At 41.5% G+C, this 21,249-nt stretch overlaps 1 protein-coding gene across 1 annotated transcript in view; it reads right to left on the reverse strand.

Moving 5' to 3' along the window:
• Window positions 1-6,507: 6,507 nt before the first annotated feature.
• Window positions 6,508-21,249, reverse strand: part of GCC2 (GRIP and coiled-coil domain containing 2) — a 62,032-nt gene continuing 47,290 nt past the window's right edge. Inside the window, exons 18-23 of the mRNA XM_088445978.1 lie at window positions 17,694-17,870; window positions 15,157-15,374; window positions 11,575-11,766; window positions 8,784-8,929; window positions 8,418-8,619; window positions 6,508-8,266 (exon numbers count right to left, since the gene is read on the reverse strand). Coding sequence (XP_088302104.1) covers window positions 8,196-8,266; window positions 8,418-8,619; window positions 8,784-8,929; window positions 11,575-11,766; window positions 15,157-15,374; window positions 17,694-17,870 — 1,006 coding nt within the window. The 3' untranslated portion in view covers window positions 6,508-8,195. The remainder of the gene's footprint in view (window positions 8,267-8,417; window positions 8,620-8,783; window positions 8,930-11,574; window positions 11,767-15,156; window positions 15,375-17,693; window positions 17,871-21,249) is intronic.

The following is a 21,249-nucleotide window of genomic DNA, read 5'->3' on the forward strand; positions in this document are numbered from 1 at the left end:
AAATACAGATTTCTAAAATAAATGACAATGCCAGCTTAATCATACATTTATTTTGCCAGTGCAGAGTTACAACAAAAACCCTTAGGTTATATTAGCAGCAGTAGGGAATACTTGTAAAATAAATTTGTGACACTCAGTGCAGCATCAGCCAGCCAATTTCATACATACGTACGGCAACGGCACCAGCACCCCCGTTGTGTGCTCTCTCCTCCTTCCTCCGAGTGCTCCACGACTGTACTCCCCACTTCCCCTATCTCTGCTCAATACTTTATACTATAATCTGTCCATACCTCCAATTAACCCACTGGGGAATATTAATTTATTTAATATTCGTAGGTGCTAAGCCTTAATTGTTTATATGTCCTAACCAAAATATTGACACTATTTGGTGTTATCTTTCTGTTCTTATGTCATAATTGCTCATCTAGCCTTCACCTCTGACTATTGCAGACAAAGGCTATCTCCGTTAGATCATTTGTTTATAATTACTGAGACTTGCTGTCCACTAGTCTGCTCACCCTAAAACTGACACATTGTAAACCCATCAATTAATACATCATTTACTATACCTTTGGATAAAATATTAAACAAAATAACTGATGCAACACAGAGACATTTAGGCCAGAGACCATTCGACAAATGCGGCATCTCACACAACTATACTAATACCGACTATCATCTTAAACATTTCTATATATTCTACATTGCAATAAAAGAAATGGTGAAATACATAAGCATGCATATATTCGTGAATTGCTGAAGGAACATAAACATCCACATAATTCTGTGTTATCAGTCCAAACTGATTTTTTGGGGCATAAGCACACTATTAGAGCCAGATGGTCCGGATGGTGAGTGCAGAGCCGTGTATCTAGACTTTTTGGTGCCTTGTGCCAGACAGAACATTGGCGCGCCCCCCCCTTCCCCCTATTTTTAAATATGGCATAAGGTAGTGCATCTGAAAAAGGGCCATGGCCTCATGGGGAAGGGCCAGGGAAGATATAGGGGAGGGCAGAAGATGCTGGGGATAAAAGAAGAGGAAGCTACAAGTGAGAATGATAATAAACAGGAAAAATGACAGGCCCAAACAGCGCCCCCTGCCATGCGGTATTGAACTGGTCGCACTACCCTAGTTATGGCCCTGGGTGAGTGTCTCCTGTTAGCAGCAGCGGGGAGCGTTCCACTTGCCAGTGGAGTCACTGTCCAATAGATGCCGAAAGGCTGGTGCACGAAAGCCGTGTGAATCCACAGTTAGCAAAGGGAAAGGACGGAGGCCATCACTGGAGTGGGGTGGAGCAGACACATTCACTGCTATAGACTTAGAATAGTTCACCTTAAAGTTGGATAGGTAGCCAAACTTCTAGACCTCAATCATCAGGTTAGGGATCGAAACAACCGAGTTAGACATGACAGCCAACAGGTCATCCGCAAATAGTCCTAGTTTATATTGAGGCCAGTAATGTTTGGATTAAATCTAGTAGTACTTTCAAGGGCTTCCATATAGAATATAAAAATAAGGGGGGAGAAGGGGTAGCACTGCCAAGTACCATTGTTTATTATCAAATTTTTAGAGGGAATAGTGAGACAGAATTGCAGTCACCAGAGACTTATTTATATATAAAAAAAATAAAATAAAAACAACAATGCCAATAGTGGCTAAACCCATCTAAAGTCCTGGTTAGGGCACGCAAACCACATAATTTCCGCACATTTCTTCTCTCCTTCGCAGGATGGTGCGTGCAGAAATGCCGGGGCTGGCAGCTGTACGCGTCCGAATGAAACTTTTCAATTGCCTAGTCAGGCGCACAGTACTGGCAGCCGCCGGCACTAACAATTAAATTGATCTCCTAGTGTCTAACATCAAATTACATTTTAATAGAGCTAGAGATGGCTGCCAGTAGACCAGAGGTTTTCAATCTCCGTGCCTGGAGGCTAGAGCCGCCGGTCACGTTATAGACCGGACCGGGCAGCACTGCCGCTGTGCTCCTCTAGGAGGCTCAGATGGATCCGGGCCATGCCTAGACGCAGCGGCGTGACATCACAGGTCACACACACCGAAATGCCTGTGCCCGGGCGCCCCCAGTCACCCAGCCCTGCGAAGATCAGCAGAGGTGCTCTGACCGTGAAGGAGGAGCAGAGAAGAGGTTAGTAAAGAGGGTGGGGGAGACACAATAACGGACACTGTTGGGTACAAGTGTGTGTGTGTGGGGGGGGGAGAGTGCAGAATAACAGACGATGATGGGGGGGTAGAGCAGAACAGACACAAATGAGGAGGAGGGGGTGGGGGCGTGAACAAGAACACAGATGAGGAGAAGGAGCACAACAACACAGATGGGGAGAAGTGGGGACACAATAACAGATGAGGAAGGGTGGGTAGCACAATAACAGATGAAAAGAAGGGGGACACACAACAGGTGGGGAGGAGTGGGGACACTAACACAGAGGAGGAGGGGGGGCACAATCACACAGATGGGGAAAAGGGGGGGGGGCAGAACACAGACAGGGAAGCGAACCAGAGCAGGGACTGTACGGCTGCACCCAGGGACCCCTTCCCCTTCACATAGTGTAATTATTCTGAAAATATTGGGGGAGGTCGATCTTTCTTTGCCAGGGGTGCTCGGACCCCTAGAGGCAATGTATGTGTGTTTTACTTGTCTGGGGCCAATGTAGTGTGTGTTATTCCTGTGGAGGCCATTGTAGTGTGTTTTATTCCTGTGGAGGCCAATGTAGTGTGTTTTATTCCCGTGGAGGCCAGTGGGTGTGTTTTTTTATGTGGGAGCCAATGTGTATGTTTTTTCATAGGTTGCGCACGCCGTATCGCTGAATGGTGTACCATGGCCATTTTAAATTCTTGCTTAGTGTGCCTCGAGTTTAAAAAGGTTGAAAATCAATGCAGTAGACTATAACAAAAATAAATTGGGAACACAGCTTTTTCACATACTGAAACCAATGATCCAATTAGAACTTGTGGGTTCCTACATTTGTCTCTGTTGCCGTATTAACAGAGGTAAAGGTGCCCACACACTGGACTCCTCGCATAAGATGCAATGTCATCAACGATTTCTAATAAACTCCCCGGGCAACTCACCGGCACTCCTGGACAGACGATATCTTGCTAAACTGTGCAATGTGACTAACGACCTATGGTGCGTCCTTAATGATTTCCAGTGCATCGTTAAGGAGATTGCCAGATCTTACTTGCAATAGGTAAGATTGTAAGATACAACAAACGACCCACGGGATATTTTTAAACGATGTATCGTTCTGATGCATCGTTTTCGTGCAAATGGTACCTAAAATCATCCAGTGTATGGGCACCTTTAGAGATATCCGAATCAGAGTTATTGATCCCCATATAAAATGGAAAATACTCACTGATGATCAGAGACATATCAACTCTGGACGCAAACTCTTTTTGTTGTACATTGTCAGACGTCAGAGGCTAAGCGTAATACATTCTACATAGGGATCAAAGCTGCATACTACACATTTGATAAAGATGGACAGATGTGTAAATGGCTGAATACAAGCCAATAGGTTTGGGTAAGCAGGAACATGTCACATAGAAAGTGGCTGTAGGTTTCGGTTACTTGCCAATTTAAGACAATGTATCAAATTTAAATATTTAGGAACATTAGAAGTCAAAGATAGATAAGCTCTTGCCAAATATATATTTAATCAACTTCCATTTAGCACCTTTTCATAAAGGACATCACATAACCTCACTGTGGTGAATCATTCAATCTGTCCTGTCTCTTCAATAAATGCTGTATTGTACTGTAAAACATGCAGCAAAAATGTACAGATAGTGGTGCGATCCAGGAAAGGTTCAGGGGGAGAAGTTAATGACCTTACCATACAAAGCACAATAAAGAAAAACGAACTATGTTAAGAAATCAATGTCTTTATTTGAGCAGATTGCAATGTATTGGAATTGTTAATTTTATTCAGTTTACAGTGACCTGTAAAAGGTACCTATCAACTAGAAGACAGGCAAATGACTGCACGATTATGACATTGTAATCATAATCGTGCAGTTGTTTGTCAGTCTGTGATGAGCCTGCATTGAACAAACAGTCGTTCAGTGTAGGCACAATAAATCATCTGCAAACATGCTGAACCTGATGTTATCGTCAGGCTGACCAGCATATTTGCACAATGATATATGTCTAAACTACCTATTTTTTTAAACAATCTGCAAGCGATTATCGAACGATATCGATATTGTTCAATCGCTCATTTTAATCGTCTAGCAGATAGGCACCATAAGGCTGGTGTCCCTAGTGCTCGCTTTATTTTTACATTTCTTGTTTTGTTAAAGATAACTGATTTTCAAGCTAGATAAAGAAGCTGTTTGACACAAAGTGGGAGATTCTGTTTGAACCTCTAGAGATGCAAACAGTGAGATTTCCGTACAGTAATGGGCAAAAATCTGCACTAAATTAAAAGGAATCGGTATGAGATCCCGGCTGTTGAAATCCCGACGCCGGCATCTCGAAAGGGTTAACATACCGACACTTGTTGGTCTGTATGCTAACCCTTCCGCTCTCCCTACCCTAACCACCCGTTTGAACCCAATGTCCCCCTCCCTAACCCAAACCCTCCCCACTTAGTGCTTAACCCTAACCCTCCTCCTAGTACCTAAACCTGCAACCTAAACCTGACTCCCACTAACACCTTGATACTTAGCTTCGGTATCCCGGTGCCAGGCTTCTGTCCGGCATTGGAATTTCAGCGCTGGTAATAGGAGTGTCGGCATCCAGACCGCTGGGATGCCGAACACATGCCAAATTAATATTGTCTCATGTTTCCCATGGGGGTGCACAACACCTAGCCTTTTCAGCATTTATTTGCCAGATGGACAGTCCCAGCCTTGCCATTGGGTAACATCAAAGGATCTGCACACCTCTCATGCAGTGCAAGAGTCCACCATCAACCACTGAAAGAGTTGTATGCATGGGAAGATAGCAAAGAGGAAGTCAACACTCTCCAAGAAGAATGTTGCTGCCCATTTAAAGATTGCTAAAGAAGTGCAAGAAGACTACTTGAAGAATATTCTGTGGATGATTGAATCTGAAATAGAACTGTTGGCTTAAATTACAAACATTATGTTTGGAGAAGACAAAATAATGTGTTCCACAGTAAAAGCCTTATCCGAACATTGGTGAAAGCATCATGGTTTGGAGCCACAGACACATTAATAGAACTATGAATTCTGGATTGTGCCAACAAATGACAAGGTGAAATGAAGCTCAATTGAGATCGAGTCTTGCAGCAAGACAATACTAAACACATAAATCAGTTCTAAAAACAATTGTTGAAGTAGAAGAAGAAGTTGCGTTCTGGAATGTGAGAGATTAGACTTTAATCCAACAGAAATGTTGTGGCAGGATCTGAAGCAGGGTGTTCATGCAAGAAGTCTACCATCATACATCAGAAGAAACAGCTCTGTAAGTAGTAATGGGCTAATATGACTCCATGATAATTTGCGTGGCTGACCAACAATTACCATACATTTTTAATTTAGGTCATTGCTGCTCAAGGGAGTCTCACCAGCTACTGAAAGCATAGGTACACAACTATATAATAAACATTTCAGACAAAGAAACATAATGCTGGATAATATAGATCAATAAATAATTGAAAAAGTATGTATTTGTGTGTTATGTGATTTAGTGTGTTCTCTTCTTATCTAGTTTTATGACTTCAATGAGGATCTGTACACATTTAAGATCACATTTATGCAAAACTACAAAGTAGTCAGAAAATGTCTAGTACCACTGTTAATTTCCTTTATACACCAATGAGCAAAGCAGTTATTAAAATAATTGTTCCTTAACAAGCATATGCTTTTTTTTTTGTCTACCAATGGACCCAGGTTTATATTCTAAATTATAGAGCAAAGCAACTATTCCTAGTAAGATATAATATTTGCCTATGTTGGACAACACATTGTGGCAGCTACAAATTGGCAACCAACGAAAACATATTTGTCACCAATGAGTAAACCTTAAGAGATATGATTGCAGTGATCAGTACTCTTGGGAAAACAACTAGGGAATAAACTCCGATCTTCGTGGTTTTGACTGATCATTTTAAAACGGCAACAGGAATCAATGCTAAACCAGGCCAGGTTAGCATCAATTACAACTGCTATTTCAAAATGATCGGTCAAAGTCATGAAGAACGGCGGCTTTGAAAAAAGGATGTTTAGTAAATCTACTCCAAAGAGTCATGTGAAATTAAAAGGCACTTTGTTGGAAATACTACCACTAATTATAATACAATTATCATATCACACAGTACTACAAGGGAGTATAATGTGTGAATTGTGCAGAGCATTACCATAGTTAGTCACATTCTGCTATTGGTAATAAGTTGTACAGTGTACATATCAATGCTTCACACAGCACCGATTGTCGATACGTATTACATTACAAACAAAAATTTCCTTTAGGCAAAGTGCAAAACAAATACTAATGTAAATTAAAATTTATAATCACAATATTAATTGGTCATGTTTTATTTCAGGTAATCTCTGAATAACATTTTAACTGCCTCAAACAAAATTGAGAAATGCATGCTAAAACAGTACTTTTATGACATTTAGGTAGTGAATTTTAAAACAAACTTCATAGGAAATCTACAGCGATTCTATTTACACTATCTTCACATTTGCCAAGAAAGCTGAGGTATATAATTATTTTATTGCCAGGGTGTTGGTTAGAGGAGATCCTACAAAAGGAAAGCGATCCCTCTCTTCAATACAGTAAATACCTGTGTCCTTACCTTTCACTTCTGAGAATACTGCCTCCCCTAACACATGCAGACTATAGTGGCATGCGCTCAGACAGACTAGCTCTACAAATTCTAATGCCTGCAGCTGTGTTAATGGATCAAGGTGCTTAAATATGGTTATTTAAATAATGACTCAAGTAAACAGAACAAGCAAATCAATAAAAACATTCCTTAATGGTCTCTCACAGATCACTTTGTACTAGTGCTAAATTTACATTCAGAATAAACAGGCAATCAACATAATCTAAGCTTGCTAAGACACTGCCCAGAGAGATTCACACAAACAGAACATACACTGGGGACGCTAATGGAAAAGGACTAGCAGGAAAATGTACTGCTACTAATAGTAACTAGGTGTTTGCTTTCATTTTGTAAACTACACTGTATACTTTCACATATGATAGGGCAACAGTACATTATTCCTCTGCATTGGTTTTTCATAAAGAATCCCAACTGTATTTTCATCTATATAAAATGGGGACAGCAAATGGAACAACACGAAAAGGCCCATTCCTCTATCTTACTTCAAGTACGTTATAAACAGACCACGTACCCACTAAATAAAAAGGTTTAATCAATGTTCACATATATTCTTTGGTTTATAATAGAATATGTACCATGATATAGATCATAAATTATTCTATACGTTTTTGTTTTATATTTTCTTTAGGAATGTGAGAACAAAACACAAATATTTACTGAAAATTAAAGTAAATGGAACATTTCTTTCTTCCATGCAGATGTACTATAAATGTTACCTTGGTGAAGAAAGAATATAGGGGGAGATGTATTATTCGGCAGCTAACGGACGTTATTTGTGTGGACCCACTTCACCTCCGGATCATGGTGAAGTGTGTCCGGATAACAGCCGCATTTGTTTTTTGAATGCACCATCGGAAGCTGTCAAATCGATAGCTGCAGCTGTTGGAACGGTCATTGCCACTGACCATCCATACATTTGCCTGCACATTGCTCACTCTATGTGGAAGATAGGAGCGCCGATTATGACAGGGGCGCGTAGCATCCCTGTATTACTATATGCAAGGAAGTGGTAACTGCAGCACTCAACTTGCGCAGTTACCGTTTTCCCCCTTATCACCCCTTCATACATTTCCCCCCCTTGTACATTAATGAAAGCATGATACAGTATCAATAATAACTCTTTTGTGCAGAATTCCTTCAATATTTCAATCCTCATAGCTAAGTAGGCACTCTGAAATGTCTCAATTGAAAAGATAACTGGGAGACTCCAGCTTTATAACCAAAACAATATATTGATATAGTAAAACATACAAATTATTTGGGACAAATAAAAGTTCAACATACAAAACATTTGTTAAACTTGATAGTGCAAATCTTAAATGATTAGTTTCTTTGTGCTGTTAGTGTCCTCAGTACTATCGGAGTCCCGACCAGCTGTGGAGGTAGGAGGCCCAGCCAGCAGGCTGCGAAGCAGATTCTTCCTCACCTTAATTAGAAAAGACATAGGGAAAACATTAGGTAAGCATTTATACACTGTGCGACCCACAAGCTAATGATGAGACAAGAACTGGGGCTGCACATCCCCTAATGGCATGGATTAGTTTCATTGTTATTATGCCTCACATTATATGACCTACCCTGAGCAATGGCAAACAGCTTTCCTTTCTCTTCAGGACTAAGTTGCAGCATTGTGTCTATGACGGGAAGGAGACGTTGCCTCTCGCTGCCTGCCTTGAGGAAAATGAACTGAAGCAGAACGTTTTTCAGATATTCCAAATTTGCCACCGACTTTTCTCTTTCCTGATTCCTTTCAAGACGTCGAATTTCATTCTTGAGGAGCTAATAGAGAGGAGTTGATTAAAGAAAGGCACAGAATGTCTAGCACTGGTGTAATGAAATGTCTTCTTTCAATTGGTATTATACACAATGAGCCCTCCCGAGAACAGGGTTTTAAAATCTAGTAAATTGAATTCCTGTTCCCAATGTGTGCCAGAGTGACTCACGGTTATTTGTTCCATCAGCATGGCGTTGGTTGCCTCTGTGTCATGCAGGAGACCACTCAGATGATCAACGCGCTTTGATGTTGTATTGAGTTTCTCCACCAGTTCTTCTTCAGAAAGTTCTGGCTGCCACTGGGGAGGCTCTACAACTGGAATCAGAGGAGGCAATTCATTAAAAATATATAAATTTTAAATCAAATAAATAATACAAAATAAGTATACATACAGGCAGTCATATGAAAAGAAAAAGCACATCCTTCCATTTCAATGAAGAATCATTAGAGCCAAGTGTTTGGGCAGCAAAGACGGTGTAATGGTTAGCATTACTACCTCACAGCACTTAGGTCATGGGTTCGATTCCCACCACGTCCCTACCTGTGTGGAGTTTGTATATTCTCCCTGTGCTTGCGTGGGTTTCCTCCCACACTCCAAAAATATACTGGTTGGTTAATTGGCTCCCAACACAAATTAACCTGTGTGTATGTATGTGTGAGCATGTGATAGGGAATATAGAGTGTAAGCTCCACTGAGGCAGGGACTGATGTGATTGGTTAAATATTCTCTGTAAATGCGCTGCGGAATGTGTGCATGCTATATAAATAACTGGTAATACATAAATAAGGGCATTTCAGTATTTGATCACCAGGAACTTGTGCCACCTTTCAGTAAAAGCAGACACTCTGGCAGTTCACTCTTATGTTAGCACCATGCCAAGAAGAAAATACATTATGCCAAGGAAACAGCTGTTGATGCTCATTAGTCTGCAAAGTGTTATATATAGGGAGATAGATTATTTGCATATGATAAGATATATCGTAGCAACATTCCCCAACAGTTAGACAGTATGATGATCCAAGAAAATCACAATCACCTGTGTCATTACAGTATATGTTTAATGCGGCGTATCCACTACGCGTTTAAACAGAGCAATAACGACAGTTAACGTTCAATCGCTTTTTAATCGTCCGCAAATAGGGCAGTTTAATGTAAAAAGCCACCAGCAATGCGTGCGCCCGCTGGTCATTTTTGACATCTCTCATCGCCCGAACATGCTGGTCAACCTGACGACATCTTCAGGTTGCCCATGTTCGGTGATGATTGATGTGCCTACACTGAACGCTCAGTGTAGGCACATCACAGACTGTGAAACAACTGCACGATTACAATGTCACAATCGTTTCTATGTCTGCTAGTGGATGTGCCCCATAAGACTCTACCATCACAAGATGACTGAACACTGCTGAATATAATGTCTTAAAAACGGTAGAGGCGCGGAATTCCCTTCTCCAAAAAGTGCAGTATAGCTTAAGGTGCATACACGGAATCGGTATGATTTACCGTCGGACCCATGCCTGGCGGTTGGAATCCCGACAGCGGCATCCCGACAGAGGAGGAAATCCCGATCGTCCAGGGTAAGTATTGTCTAATCTAATTCTACCCCCTAACCATCCCTTATGGGAGCCTAACCCTAACCTTCCCCCCCAGTGCCTAACCCTAATCCCCCCTCTAAGTGCCTAAACCTAACCCCATTTCCCCGCTCCTAAACCTAAACCCGGGGGGGGGGGGGGGGTGCCTAACCCTACCCCCCCCCCGGGGGTGCCTAACCCTAACACCCCCTTCCACTAGCCTAACCCTAAGTCTCCCCGGGAGCCCTAAACCTAACCTTGTAATGCCATTATGGATATACAGCACCAGGAAAAAAATAAAATATTGGCAAACTCACACATTGGGATTTGCAGGGCATTTTTAATTGGGATCAATAAGGCCTAAAACGAACTGCAGCCTGTAGTCCAATAAAATAATCAACAATCCTGATTAATTTTTTTTCTTTGTCCAAACAATATTGGGACCGCTTGAAAGTTCGTTTGCATATGACCGTAATCTGCCAGTGTAGTCATCTATTGACCATATTAAACAAACTACAATTAAACAAACTTGATCACACACAGGTGGCCATCGGTCAGCTTGCCCAGGTCTGTGGCTTCAACTGGCTTTACCAAGTTTTGGGCAGCGACATGAAGAATGATGGGGGCATTTGAATGCATAATTATAGGTGGATCACCTTGAACAAGCAGGAGTTAAATATATACCAAATGCATGAAACCTATGCAAACACCATTCTAAACACCTCTGAACAAATAAGCTTTTCTCTAAGAGTGACAATCCAAAAAGAGTTATTACAAAAGGTTGCAATATATGTAGGAGTGTAACTAGATACAAGCTTAGCCCGTGTTAAGCATTCTAAGGCTGGGTACACATTAGATGATATATCGTTTCGAGGTTGATCAGAACGATATATTGGGCACTTTGTCTAATGTGTACCCGCGATTGCATACTCCCGCAGGTTCCACGACCAATCATGATATTGTATGTAGGACTGTACAGTGTAATGAAGGACGGAACGAGGTTTCGTTCCGTCATTCATTACATTGGGTAATGTGTAACGCAATCTTACATGGTCCGGGGCGAAGGGAAATTGCCCTGACCATCGGAATGATTGCTGGGTGGTCTAATGTGTACCCTGTCTGTTATTCTGTAAAATGCTCATCGGCATATCTGCACTAAATAGTATGAGTGTTACCAGACTAACTGCTCTATTGAGAAGTATGAAAGATGTCACATCATTTACTAGTTTCAAACCCATTAATAAAACACTGAACACCAGCATATCTCAGACATGTCCACAGCCATGTTTCCACAATATAACAAGCTACAAATATGCAGTTTTCAGATAATCTGTTTTCCATTTAATGGTCTTTCTAATAAAAATTCCAAAGAGAAATGAAATCTTTACCAGTTTTGGAATCAGGTGAACTGAGGAGCTGCTCTAGTGTAGCTATGTGGGTGCTGGCAGAAGACACAGATTCAGTATCCATGGTTTCCATTCCTTCCCCTTCCTCTCTGGCAGAGTACAAGTCCAGGATAGGAAGGTCAGCCGGTCTTCTCTCCCGTGAACCCTTAGGGGGCTGCAGGGTGCCTGAAGGGTCTGCAAAAAGATGAGATATATACAGTGCCTTGCAAAAGTATTCACCCCCTTGGCTTTTTACCTTTTTTCTTACATTACAACCGGTAATTTATTTATTTTTTTAATCTGAATTTTATGTGATGGATCTGCACAAAATAGTCTAATTTGGTGAAGTGAAATGAGAAAAATATATTTAAAAGGAGAATCTTTATAAACAAAACGCTGAAAATTGGTATGTGCATATGTAATCCCCCTTTGCTATGAAGCCCCTCAAAAATTCTGGTGCAACCAATTACCTTCAGAAGTCACATAATTAGTGAAATGAAGTCCACCTGTGTGAAATCTATGTGTCACATGATCTGTCAGTATAAACACACCTTTTCTGAAAGGCCCCAGAGGCTGCAACACCACTAAGCAAGAGGCATCACACCATGAAGACCTAGGAGCTGTCCAAACAAGTCAGGAAAAAAAAAAGTTGTTGAGAACTACAATTCTGGGTTGGGTTATAAAAAAATATATATCCAAATCTTTGATGATTCCCCGGAGCACCATCAAATCCATCATCATCAAATGGAAAGAACATGGGGCCTGATTCAGACCAGGACAGTATCTGCAGTCCGTTCGCAATTGCCGATGGTTGCTAATCGGCGCATGCATCGCAGTGGGCATGCGCGAAGTACACTGTGCGATCGCAGTTCCCTCGCTCGCCCAACAAAACCAGCCCAGCAGAGTGAGTGACAGGAGAGGCCATTTGTGGGTGGTGACAGGGGCAGTCCAGTAAAAACGGGGGTTGGAGATGCGAATGCAGGCGTGCCCGAGTGTTTCAATGCCGTTTTTAGAGGCGTGCATAATTAACAGGCAGCATCATAGTACACGTCACCAGCCATTTTTTCCCACAGATTTCCTCGCAATGCTTGCGGTAAAAAAAAAGAAGCTACCACAAGCACTGCGATCACATCAGATAATGGTCGATGTACCAATGTTTTCATAAACCAGGAGATGACATGGGGCAGTGGGCGTCTCTGCATACGCTAAGGGGAGTCCGCATACACAAAGTGAACGCTCGTACAGGTACGATGGGCGTGCTTATGCCTTGGCGAGCGATCGCTCCCCTCTGCTTCACTTTCAAATATTTGCATACGCATCATGCGAGCGTACGGTCATAGCGACTGGGTCTGAATCAGGCCCATGGTACCACAACAAACCTGCCAAGAGAGGGCCGCCCACCAAAACTCACAGCCCGAGCATGGAGGGCATTAATCAGAGAGGCAGCTGCAGAGTTCCACAGCAGAGACTGGTATATCTGTGCATGTGACCACAATAAGTCGTACAATCCATAGAGCTGGGCTTCATGGAAGAGTAGCCATAAAAAAAAGCCATTGCTTAGTGATAAAAATAAGAAGACATGATTTGAGTTTGCCAAAAGGCATGTGGGCGACTCCCCAAATGTATGGAGGAAGGTGCTCTGGTCAATTTAACTTTTCAGGCCACCAAGGAAAGTGCCATGTCTGGCGCAAACCCAACACATACCATCACCCCAAGAACACCATCCCCACAGTGAAACATGGTGGTGGCAGCATCATGCTGTGGGGATGTTTTTCAGCAGCAGGGACTGGGAAAGTGATTCGAGTCGAGGGAAAGATGGATGGCGCTAAATACAGGGATATTCTTTAGCAAAACCTGTTTCAGTCTGCCTGTGATTTGAGACTGGGACAGAGGTTCAGCTTCCAGCAGGACAATGACCCGAAGCATACTGCTACAGCAACACTCGAGTGGCTTAAGGGGAAACATTTATATGTGTTGGAATGGCCTAGTCAAAGCCCAGATCTCAATCCAATTGAGAATCTGTGGTCAGACTTGAAGATTGCTGTTCACAAGCGGAAACCATCCAACATGAAGGAGCTGGAGCAGTGTTGCCTTGAGGAATGGGCAAAAATCCCAGAGGCAAGATGTGGAAAGCTCATAGAGACTTATCCAAAGCGACTTGCAGCTGTAATTGCCGCAAAAGGTGGCTCGATAAAGTATTGACTTTAGGGGGGTGAATAGTTATGCACTCTGAAGTTTTCTGTTACGTTGTCCTAAATGTTGTTTGATTCACAATATAAAAAAACACAACTTCACAGTTGTAGGCATGTTCTGTGAATGAAATGATGCACACCTTCAAACAATCCATTTTAATTCCAGGTTGTGAGGCAACAAAACATGAAAAATGCAAAGGGGATGAATACTTTTGCAAGGCTCTGCATGCAGCTGTGCATAGCTAATCACTTAGAGAAGAGGCTCCCAAACATTACAGTCCACGTTTTAAGGATATCCATGCTTGAGCACAGGTGACTTAAGTACCTCAATGAAAATCATATAACCATTTGGACGCAAGCATGGGTATACTTAAAATGTGGACTGTAATGGCAGAGTTCGGGAACCTCTGACCTAGACAGTGACAGTGCACCAGGTCGGTCTGTGAACTCTAAAAGGAGGCTATCCAGACTGTAATGCTTTTGTAAACAGCCAATGCTGAGGAGAGGGGGGAAGGGAAAAAAAAAGTTTAAGGGCACAACTGATATGTTCGAAAGGGCAGGTATGATTTGCGGGGCATTTGGAGGCATGTGCTTTATTTGTGTTAGAGCTGTGCAAGTAAGACAAAAAAATGAAGGAAAGAAAAACTATTTAGGAACTTGTAGTGTTTGGAAGTGTGACATTATTGTATATAACAGTCTGTGTCTCTGATATTTGTTTTTTTCGGTAACGATAATAAAACCCAAGGGGTAAATTTACTAAAGTGAGTTCTTACAAGTGGAGATGTTGCTGCCCACAGCAACCAATCAGATTCTAATCATTATCTTCTAGAAGGTGCTAGTTAAATGTCAAGTAGAATCTAATTGGTTGCTACGGGCAACATCTCCAATTCTAAGAACTCTCACTTTAGTAAATTTACCCCTTGGGCTTTATTATGTAAAACATTTATTATTGTTACCGACAAAACCGAATATCAGAGACATAGACAGTTATATACAATAATGTCACACTTTCAAACACTACACGCTCCTAAATAGTTTTTCTTTTCTTCATTTTTTTGTCTTACTTGCACAGCTCTAACACAAATAATGCACATGCCTCCTAAAACATGTAGAACCTTAGTGCAGGCAATGTGAAAATATTTGCACTGAATGAGTAATATAGAATTTGATCCCTAATGAATGATTGGTCACATAAGGATTGATAAATACTCATGAATATTTAAAAATACAGCAAATGTAAACAAAAAGGTATAGGTTTGGGGGTCGGGAGTAGAGGGTGGGGTTAAATAGTATGTTCGTATTTTCTTTGTAAGTAGGATTTATTTTTTGAGCTTCCACAAATTTTTTTTTTTTAAATAGAAAGGGTTCAATTAAATATTTATTTGATGCTTACTTGTAACAGTGACTTCATTCTTCAGTTGGAAAAGTTGAGCTTCCACTTTGGACAGTTGCTGTTGCAAAGTCTCAACAGTCTTCCTGTGACCATCTTGCAAATGTCTCACTTGGTCTCTGAAACTGTTGCGCTGCACTTCATTTTGGGCACTCAACTGGCTGATCACCTGAGCATTCTCTGTCTTTAGGACCATGTTCTCTGACTGCACCATGCACAGCCTGAAAGTCAAAACATTTTAAAATACAAAGACTGTGTATAGAGTAAGATTACAGCAAACTCCTAATGTTCATTAGACAAACTGCTTTCCATCAGACCACAATACTTACATCTACCATCACAATATGTGTATTAGAATAGGAGGACACCTAAATAATAAAAATGAAATGCGTGCTTAAAAAGTTACTTGCTTTTTTTTTTTAAACCTTTTGTGTGTAATTACTGTATTAAATACCTTAATGTATAAAATACAACATATTGCTTTGTTAAAAAACAAAAACAACTATATAGATGAAAACTGATAGAGTATTAAAGTATTGGTTTTCACAAAGTTTGCTGCTTCAGAGTTTAAAGACCTTTTGTCAGATGTTACTATGGTATACTGAAGTAAAATTACGAGCATTTCATAAGTGTCAAAGGCTTTTATTGACAATTACATTAAGTTTATGCAAAGAGTCAATATTTGCATTGTTGACCCTTCTTTTTCAAGACCTCTGCAATTCCCCCTGGCATGCTGTCAATCAACTTCTGGGCCACATACTGACTGATGGCTGCCCATTCTTGCCTAATCAATGCTTGGAGTTTGTCAGAATTTGTGGGGTTTTGTTTGACCACCCGCCTCTTGAGGATTGACCACAGGTTCTCAATAGGATTAAGGTTTGAGGAGTTTCCTGGCCATGGACCCAAAATTTCGATGTTTTGTTTCCCTGAGCCACTTAGTTATCACTTTTGCCTTATGGCAAGGTGCTCCATCATGCTGGAAAAGGCATTGTTCGTCACCAAACTGTTCTTGGATGGTTGGGAGAAGTTGTTCTTGGAGGATGTTTTGGTACCATTCTTTATTCATGGCTGTGTTCTTAGGCAATATTGTAAGTGATCCCACTCCCTTGGCATGACACAGGACGAATACTTTTGGAGGATGGCCTGGTGTCAAGAAGGGCAGCAAAGAAGCCACTTCTCTCCAGGAAAAACCATCAGGGACAGACTGATATTCTGGAAAAGGAACAGGGATTGGACAGCTGAGGACTGGGGTAAAGTTATTTTCTCTGATGAATCCCCTTTCAGATTGTTTGGGGGTATTTGGAAAAACACTTGTCCGGAGAAGGAAAGGTACCATCAGTCGTGTCATGCCAACAGTAAAGCATCCAGAGACCATTCATGTGTAGGGTTACTTCTCAGCCAAGGGAGTGGGCTCACTCACAATTTTGTCTAAGAACACAGTCATGAATAAAGAACAGTTTGGTGCCGAACAATGCCTTTTCCAGCATGATTGAGCACCTTGCCATAAGGCAAAAGCAATAACTAAGTGGCTTGCGGAACAAAACATCTAAATTTTGGGTCCATGGCCAGGAAACTCCCCAGACCTTAATCCCATTGAGAACTTGTGGTTAATCCTCAAGAGGCAGGTGGATAAACAAAAACCCACAAATTCTGACAAACTCCAAGAATTGATTAGGGAAGAATGGGCGGCTGTAAGTCAGTATGTGGCCCAGAAGTTGATTGACAGCATGCCAAGGTGACTTGCAGAGGTCTTGAAAAAGAAGGGTCAACACTGCACATATTGACTCTTTGCATAAACTTAATGTAATTGTCAATAAAAGTCTTTGACACTTATGAAATGCTTGTAATTGTACTTCAGTGTACCATAGTAACATCTGACAAAAAGGTCTTTAAACACTGAAGCAGCAGACTTTGTGAAAACCCGATACTTGTGTCAATCTCAAAACTTTTGGCCATGGCTGTACTGAGATTTTCATGTCTGTCTACTATAGACCTAGAATTAACCAATAGACTGAACACTTCTCTTCATGCAAATTGATGTTTATCTTAATATAAAAATGAAGATCTCATACATGATCTATTTATTATATGGAAATTATTATCCATTATTTATATGGCACCTCAAGGGGTCCGCAGCACCTAACAAGGTACATAAAAAGAGCAAACACAACAAGAAAAATTTGCAAAAGGCTTACAAACATTGCAGAACAGACAGCATGTAATAAAACACTGCAGAATCCCTGCCCTGCAAATGAGGGTATACACTATATCCTAACATTCTGTAGCTCACTTACAGAACAGCAAGTTGCACTGCAAAAAGGTCTCCATCTCAACATGCCCAACTTGATTTGCTACAACACTGAATAGAAAACCTAGGAGCAAATAATCACCATGATCCCTGGCAGAATGCACAAAAGGAGCAATTCTGAGAACTCACAACAGTGAATAAATACAAGTAGGGAAAATTGCACAGTATAATAGCCACCCCCTTTTATTATTAGTAGAAGATATTATTTAAAGAGATTTGAAGATTTACTCACTTTTCTCTTATCTCAGCCTCTTTTGCAACAGTCTCCTGCAGCATCTTATTATGTCTCTCCAGCAGCATGTCATGTTCAGACTGCAAAGCCTGGAGCTCTGCCATGTTCATCTGCACACTGTGCTGAGTTTCTAGCAGTTTGGTTTTCACTTGATCCAACATGGTCTGTAGGTGCTCCCTGAAGTCAACACAAACAAGAATTGCTATAAGTACTGCAGTACATACAGCAGCAAAGGTGACTGTCAAAATAAAAGGTTTGTATGGAGTTACAGTTATCATACATTTAACTATGCAGTAGATTTGTTAGGACTTGTCAGTTACAGTAGAGATAAAGGAATTTCTTAGATTCCTTTGGGTGGACACTAGACACCAGCATTTTCTTCAAGAAGTTGGCACCCTAAATATTTCTAAATTGTGAACTGCTCCCTCTTCCAAATGCCTATCCTGCTAGACACACTGTTATTTTTCTAACCAAGCCCCCCGCAGGCAAATGGAGGCTGTGCCTTGGATTTATTATATAATGCCGTGGCTAAATTGTTAGCAGTTTATGTGGAAGGGGCATTCATCGTGACCGGTGACTTTAACGGTGTGGACCTAAAGGTTCCATATTCCATAAGAATATTGGGGTGCCGACCCGTGGTGGAAATATCCTGGACCAGGTTTACACAAAATTTAAACTTGGATACGAGACTATTGTTTGTGCACATATAGTGAAATCTGATCATGTGTCACTTTTTTTGGTCCCTATGTATGTTCCTATTGTAGGGCGTACTAGATGAGCTAGGAAAAGCTGATCTGGATCTGTTGACGCCTATGGTCATACGCTATATAAATTGCTGTGTGGAGAGTGTAACGATTAAAGAGAGTTTTAAGGTGTTTGCAATTGAAAAGCCGTGGCTAAACGGTGAAGTCCGCTCCCTTTTGAGGGCACGAGATAGGTATTTTAGGTCTGGGGATAAGGTCAAGTATTGTGCTGCTAGGGCAGATCTCCGTAGGGGCATTAAATGGGCTAATGTGGCTTATGCCGCTAAAATGGATGGAAAGATTAACAAGAGTGGTGACCCCAGGAGTTTGTGGAAATGCCTGCAGAGGCTCACTGATTATAAAGCTAAAACATTAGAGATCGGGAGTGCAGACAGTTCTTCAGCAGAGGATTTAAATGAGTTTTATTCTCGATTTGATGGGTGTAGTAACCTTGACGTTCCCGTATTGGATCTAAGGGTAGGGGAGTTGCCCTTGGTGCTGCACGAGCCGGCCGTCCGTCAATGTCTGCGTTCTGTAGACCCTAGGAATGCGGCGGGTCGGGATGGCATCTTGGGCAAAGTCCTGAGGGAATGTAGTGACCAGTTAGCTGGGAATTTTATGGTTATTTTTAATCTTTCCCTGTCTACTTGCTTTGTCCCTAAGTGGCTGAAACAAACTACAATTGTCCCGATTCCTAAAAATGGTCCCCCGAAATGTTTAAATGATTACCGCCCGATAGCCTTAACTTCACTTGTGATGAAAAGCTTTGAAAGGCTGGCGCTGAATCATGTAAAGTCTCATTTCGCAGTTGACCCGTGGCAGTTTGCTTTTAGGGCGAATCGATCAACGGAGGATGCAATCCTAACTGTTTTACATCAGGTGCAAGCCCACGTAGAAACTAGGGATACCTATGCAACAATTGAATGTGTAGATTTTAGCTCAGCATTTAACACTATTGTACTTAGTGCTTTGATTACCAAGTTGTTTGGCTTAGGCCTAAATGGGTTTACTTGTAGATGGTTGCTAAGTTTCTTATCTGACAGACCCCACGTGGTTAAGTTGGGGAAAACTAGCTCCAAGGAGTTGGTGTTGAATGTTGGAGTCCCGCAGGGATTTTGAGCCCTGCTCTGTATTCTTTGTTCACCCACGATTGTGTCCCCCAGACTCTGTCCGTTAAGATCGTGAAATTTGCGGACGATATCACTATCGTTGGTCTAATAACCAACGGGGATGAACTTGCTTATAGAGCTGAGGTGGATAATATGTTTGAGTGGAGCAGGGGAAACTGTCTCCTTCTAAATACGACGAAAACAAAAGAAATGATTATCGACTTTAGGAAGTGTGGTACTCCTATAAGCACCCCGGTGTGTCTAGGCAGTTTGACCATTGAGGTAGTACCCTCCCTTAAGTTGTTGGGGTTTTATGTCTCGAACACTTTGTCATGGTCCTTAAACTCAGCCTTCTTGGTTAAGAGGGCTTACCAACGTTTGTTTTTTCTGCGCCGCTTGCGATCTGCGTGTGTGAGTAGGGGAATCCTTTTAATTTTTTACCGTAGCATTGTGGAAAGTGTTTTGACTTATGGTATTGTTGCTTGGTACGGGAACTGTACTGCGGCTGAGCGGAGTCCGTTGAATAGGGTGGTTGGAACAGCTAGTATAATCATTGGAGTGGTGCTACAGAGTACATAAGAGATATATGAAAAAAGGCTCCGGAAGAAAACTAGTTCTATCTTAGCAGATTCCAGCCATCCTAATCACGTTATTTTAGAGAAATTGCCATCAAATAGGCGTTTTAGAGCGTTGCATACTCGCACAAAGCGCTTGCACAATAGTTTTTTTTCCTGCAGCCGTGCGTATGTTAAACGGTTAGCTTAAATAGTTTTATGGTGTTGTATTACAGTGTAATTTTGCTGCCTGTTCTATTATATGGTATGTGTTGTACTTTTTCGTTGGCATCACTCGTGCTGTCAATGACAAATAAAGAAGAATTTATTTACTGCTAAGGTTGCCATTTCTAATCCAGGCCTCCATGACTACAAGAAGTTGCTTTGCCTACTTCTCAATAGCCTTGACACAAGTGGAGTCTAAGATAGGCCCCAAGAAGGAACTATCTAATACGTATATGGACTTGAAATAGTTGTGACCTTTTGCAAACACACTACAGAAGTCCATGCCTCACCAATAAAGGTATCCAATTGTGAAGAGGAGAGAGGAAATCATCTGCTCTTTCTTCCACTTAAAACAGCATACTGTCAGGTTCCCATGACTATGGAATCCGCTCCATATTGTTTAGCAGAATCGGTCATAACCAGGGAACTGCTCAATGTCTGATTCTTGTGTTACCTCCACTTGATGAGAACACTCAGATCAGATTCGCACCAGGACTGGACAAAAGGTCAAACTCTGACTCTTCCATGATTGCTTGGAAGAGGTCTCTATAATCCTCTCAAAGGAAGAGGAACTTCACCCGACTTTGAGCCAATATGGCCAAGCATTGCATACAAATTGTTTCCTCTTTTGTTACTGCTATGGATCTGGTTGACCCCCTGGCTGCAAAAACAGAGATGTATGGCATCACTTGCTGAAGATTAAGCAGTAGCAACAGAGGTGGAGGGACGCATACTTTCATCTACAACCACGGGACATGTGGTGAGATGAATGAGCTCAGAAAAGACTGGGCTAAGGATTTATTTCAAGCTGATTCTAACAGATCAGCAGCAACCCATACAGGGATATACAATAGATTATAGTCCACCTCACAAGTTGTGCACAAAGTCTTCACATCAATCGTCCACTGGTGTAAAAACATCACAG

This window comes from Taudactylus pleione, unplaced genomic scaffold (genome assembly GCF_031769625.1).
Source record: "Taudactylus pleione unplaced genomic scaffold, aTauple2 ptg000391l, whole genome shotgun sequence".
Lineage (NCBI taxonomy): Eukaryota > Metazoa > Chordata > Amphibia > Anura > Myobatrachidae > Taudactylus > Taudactylus pleione.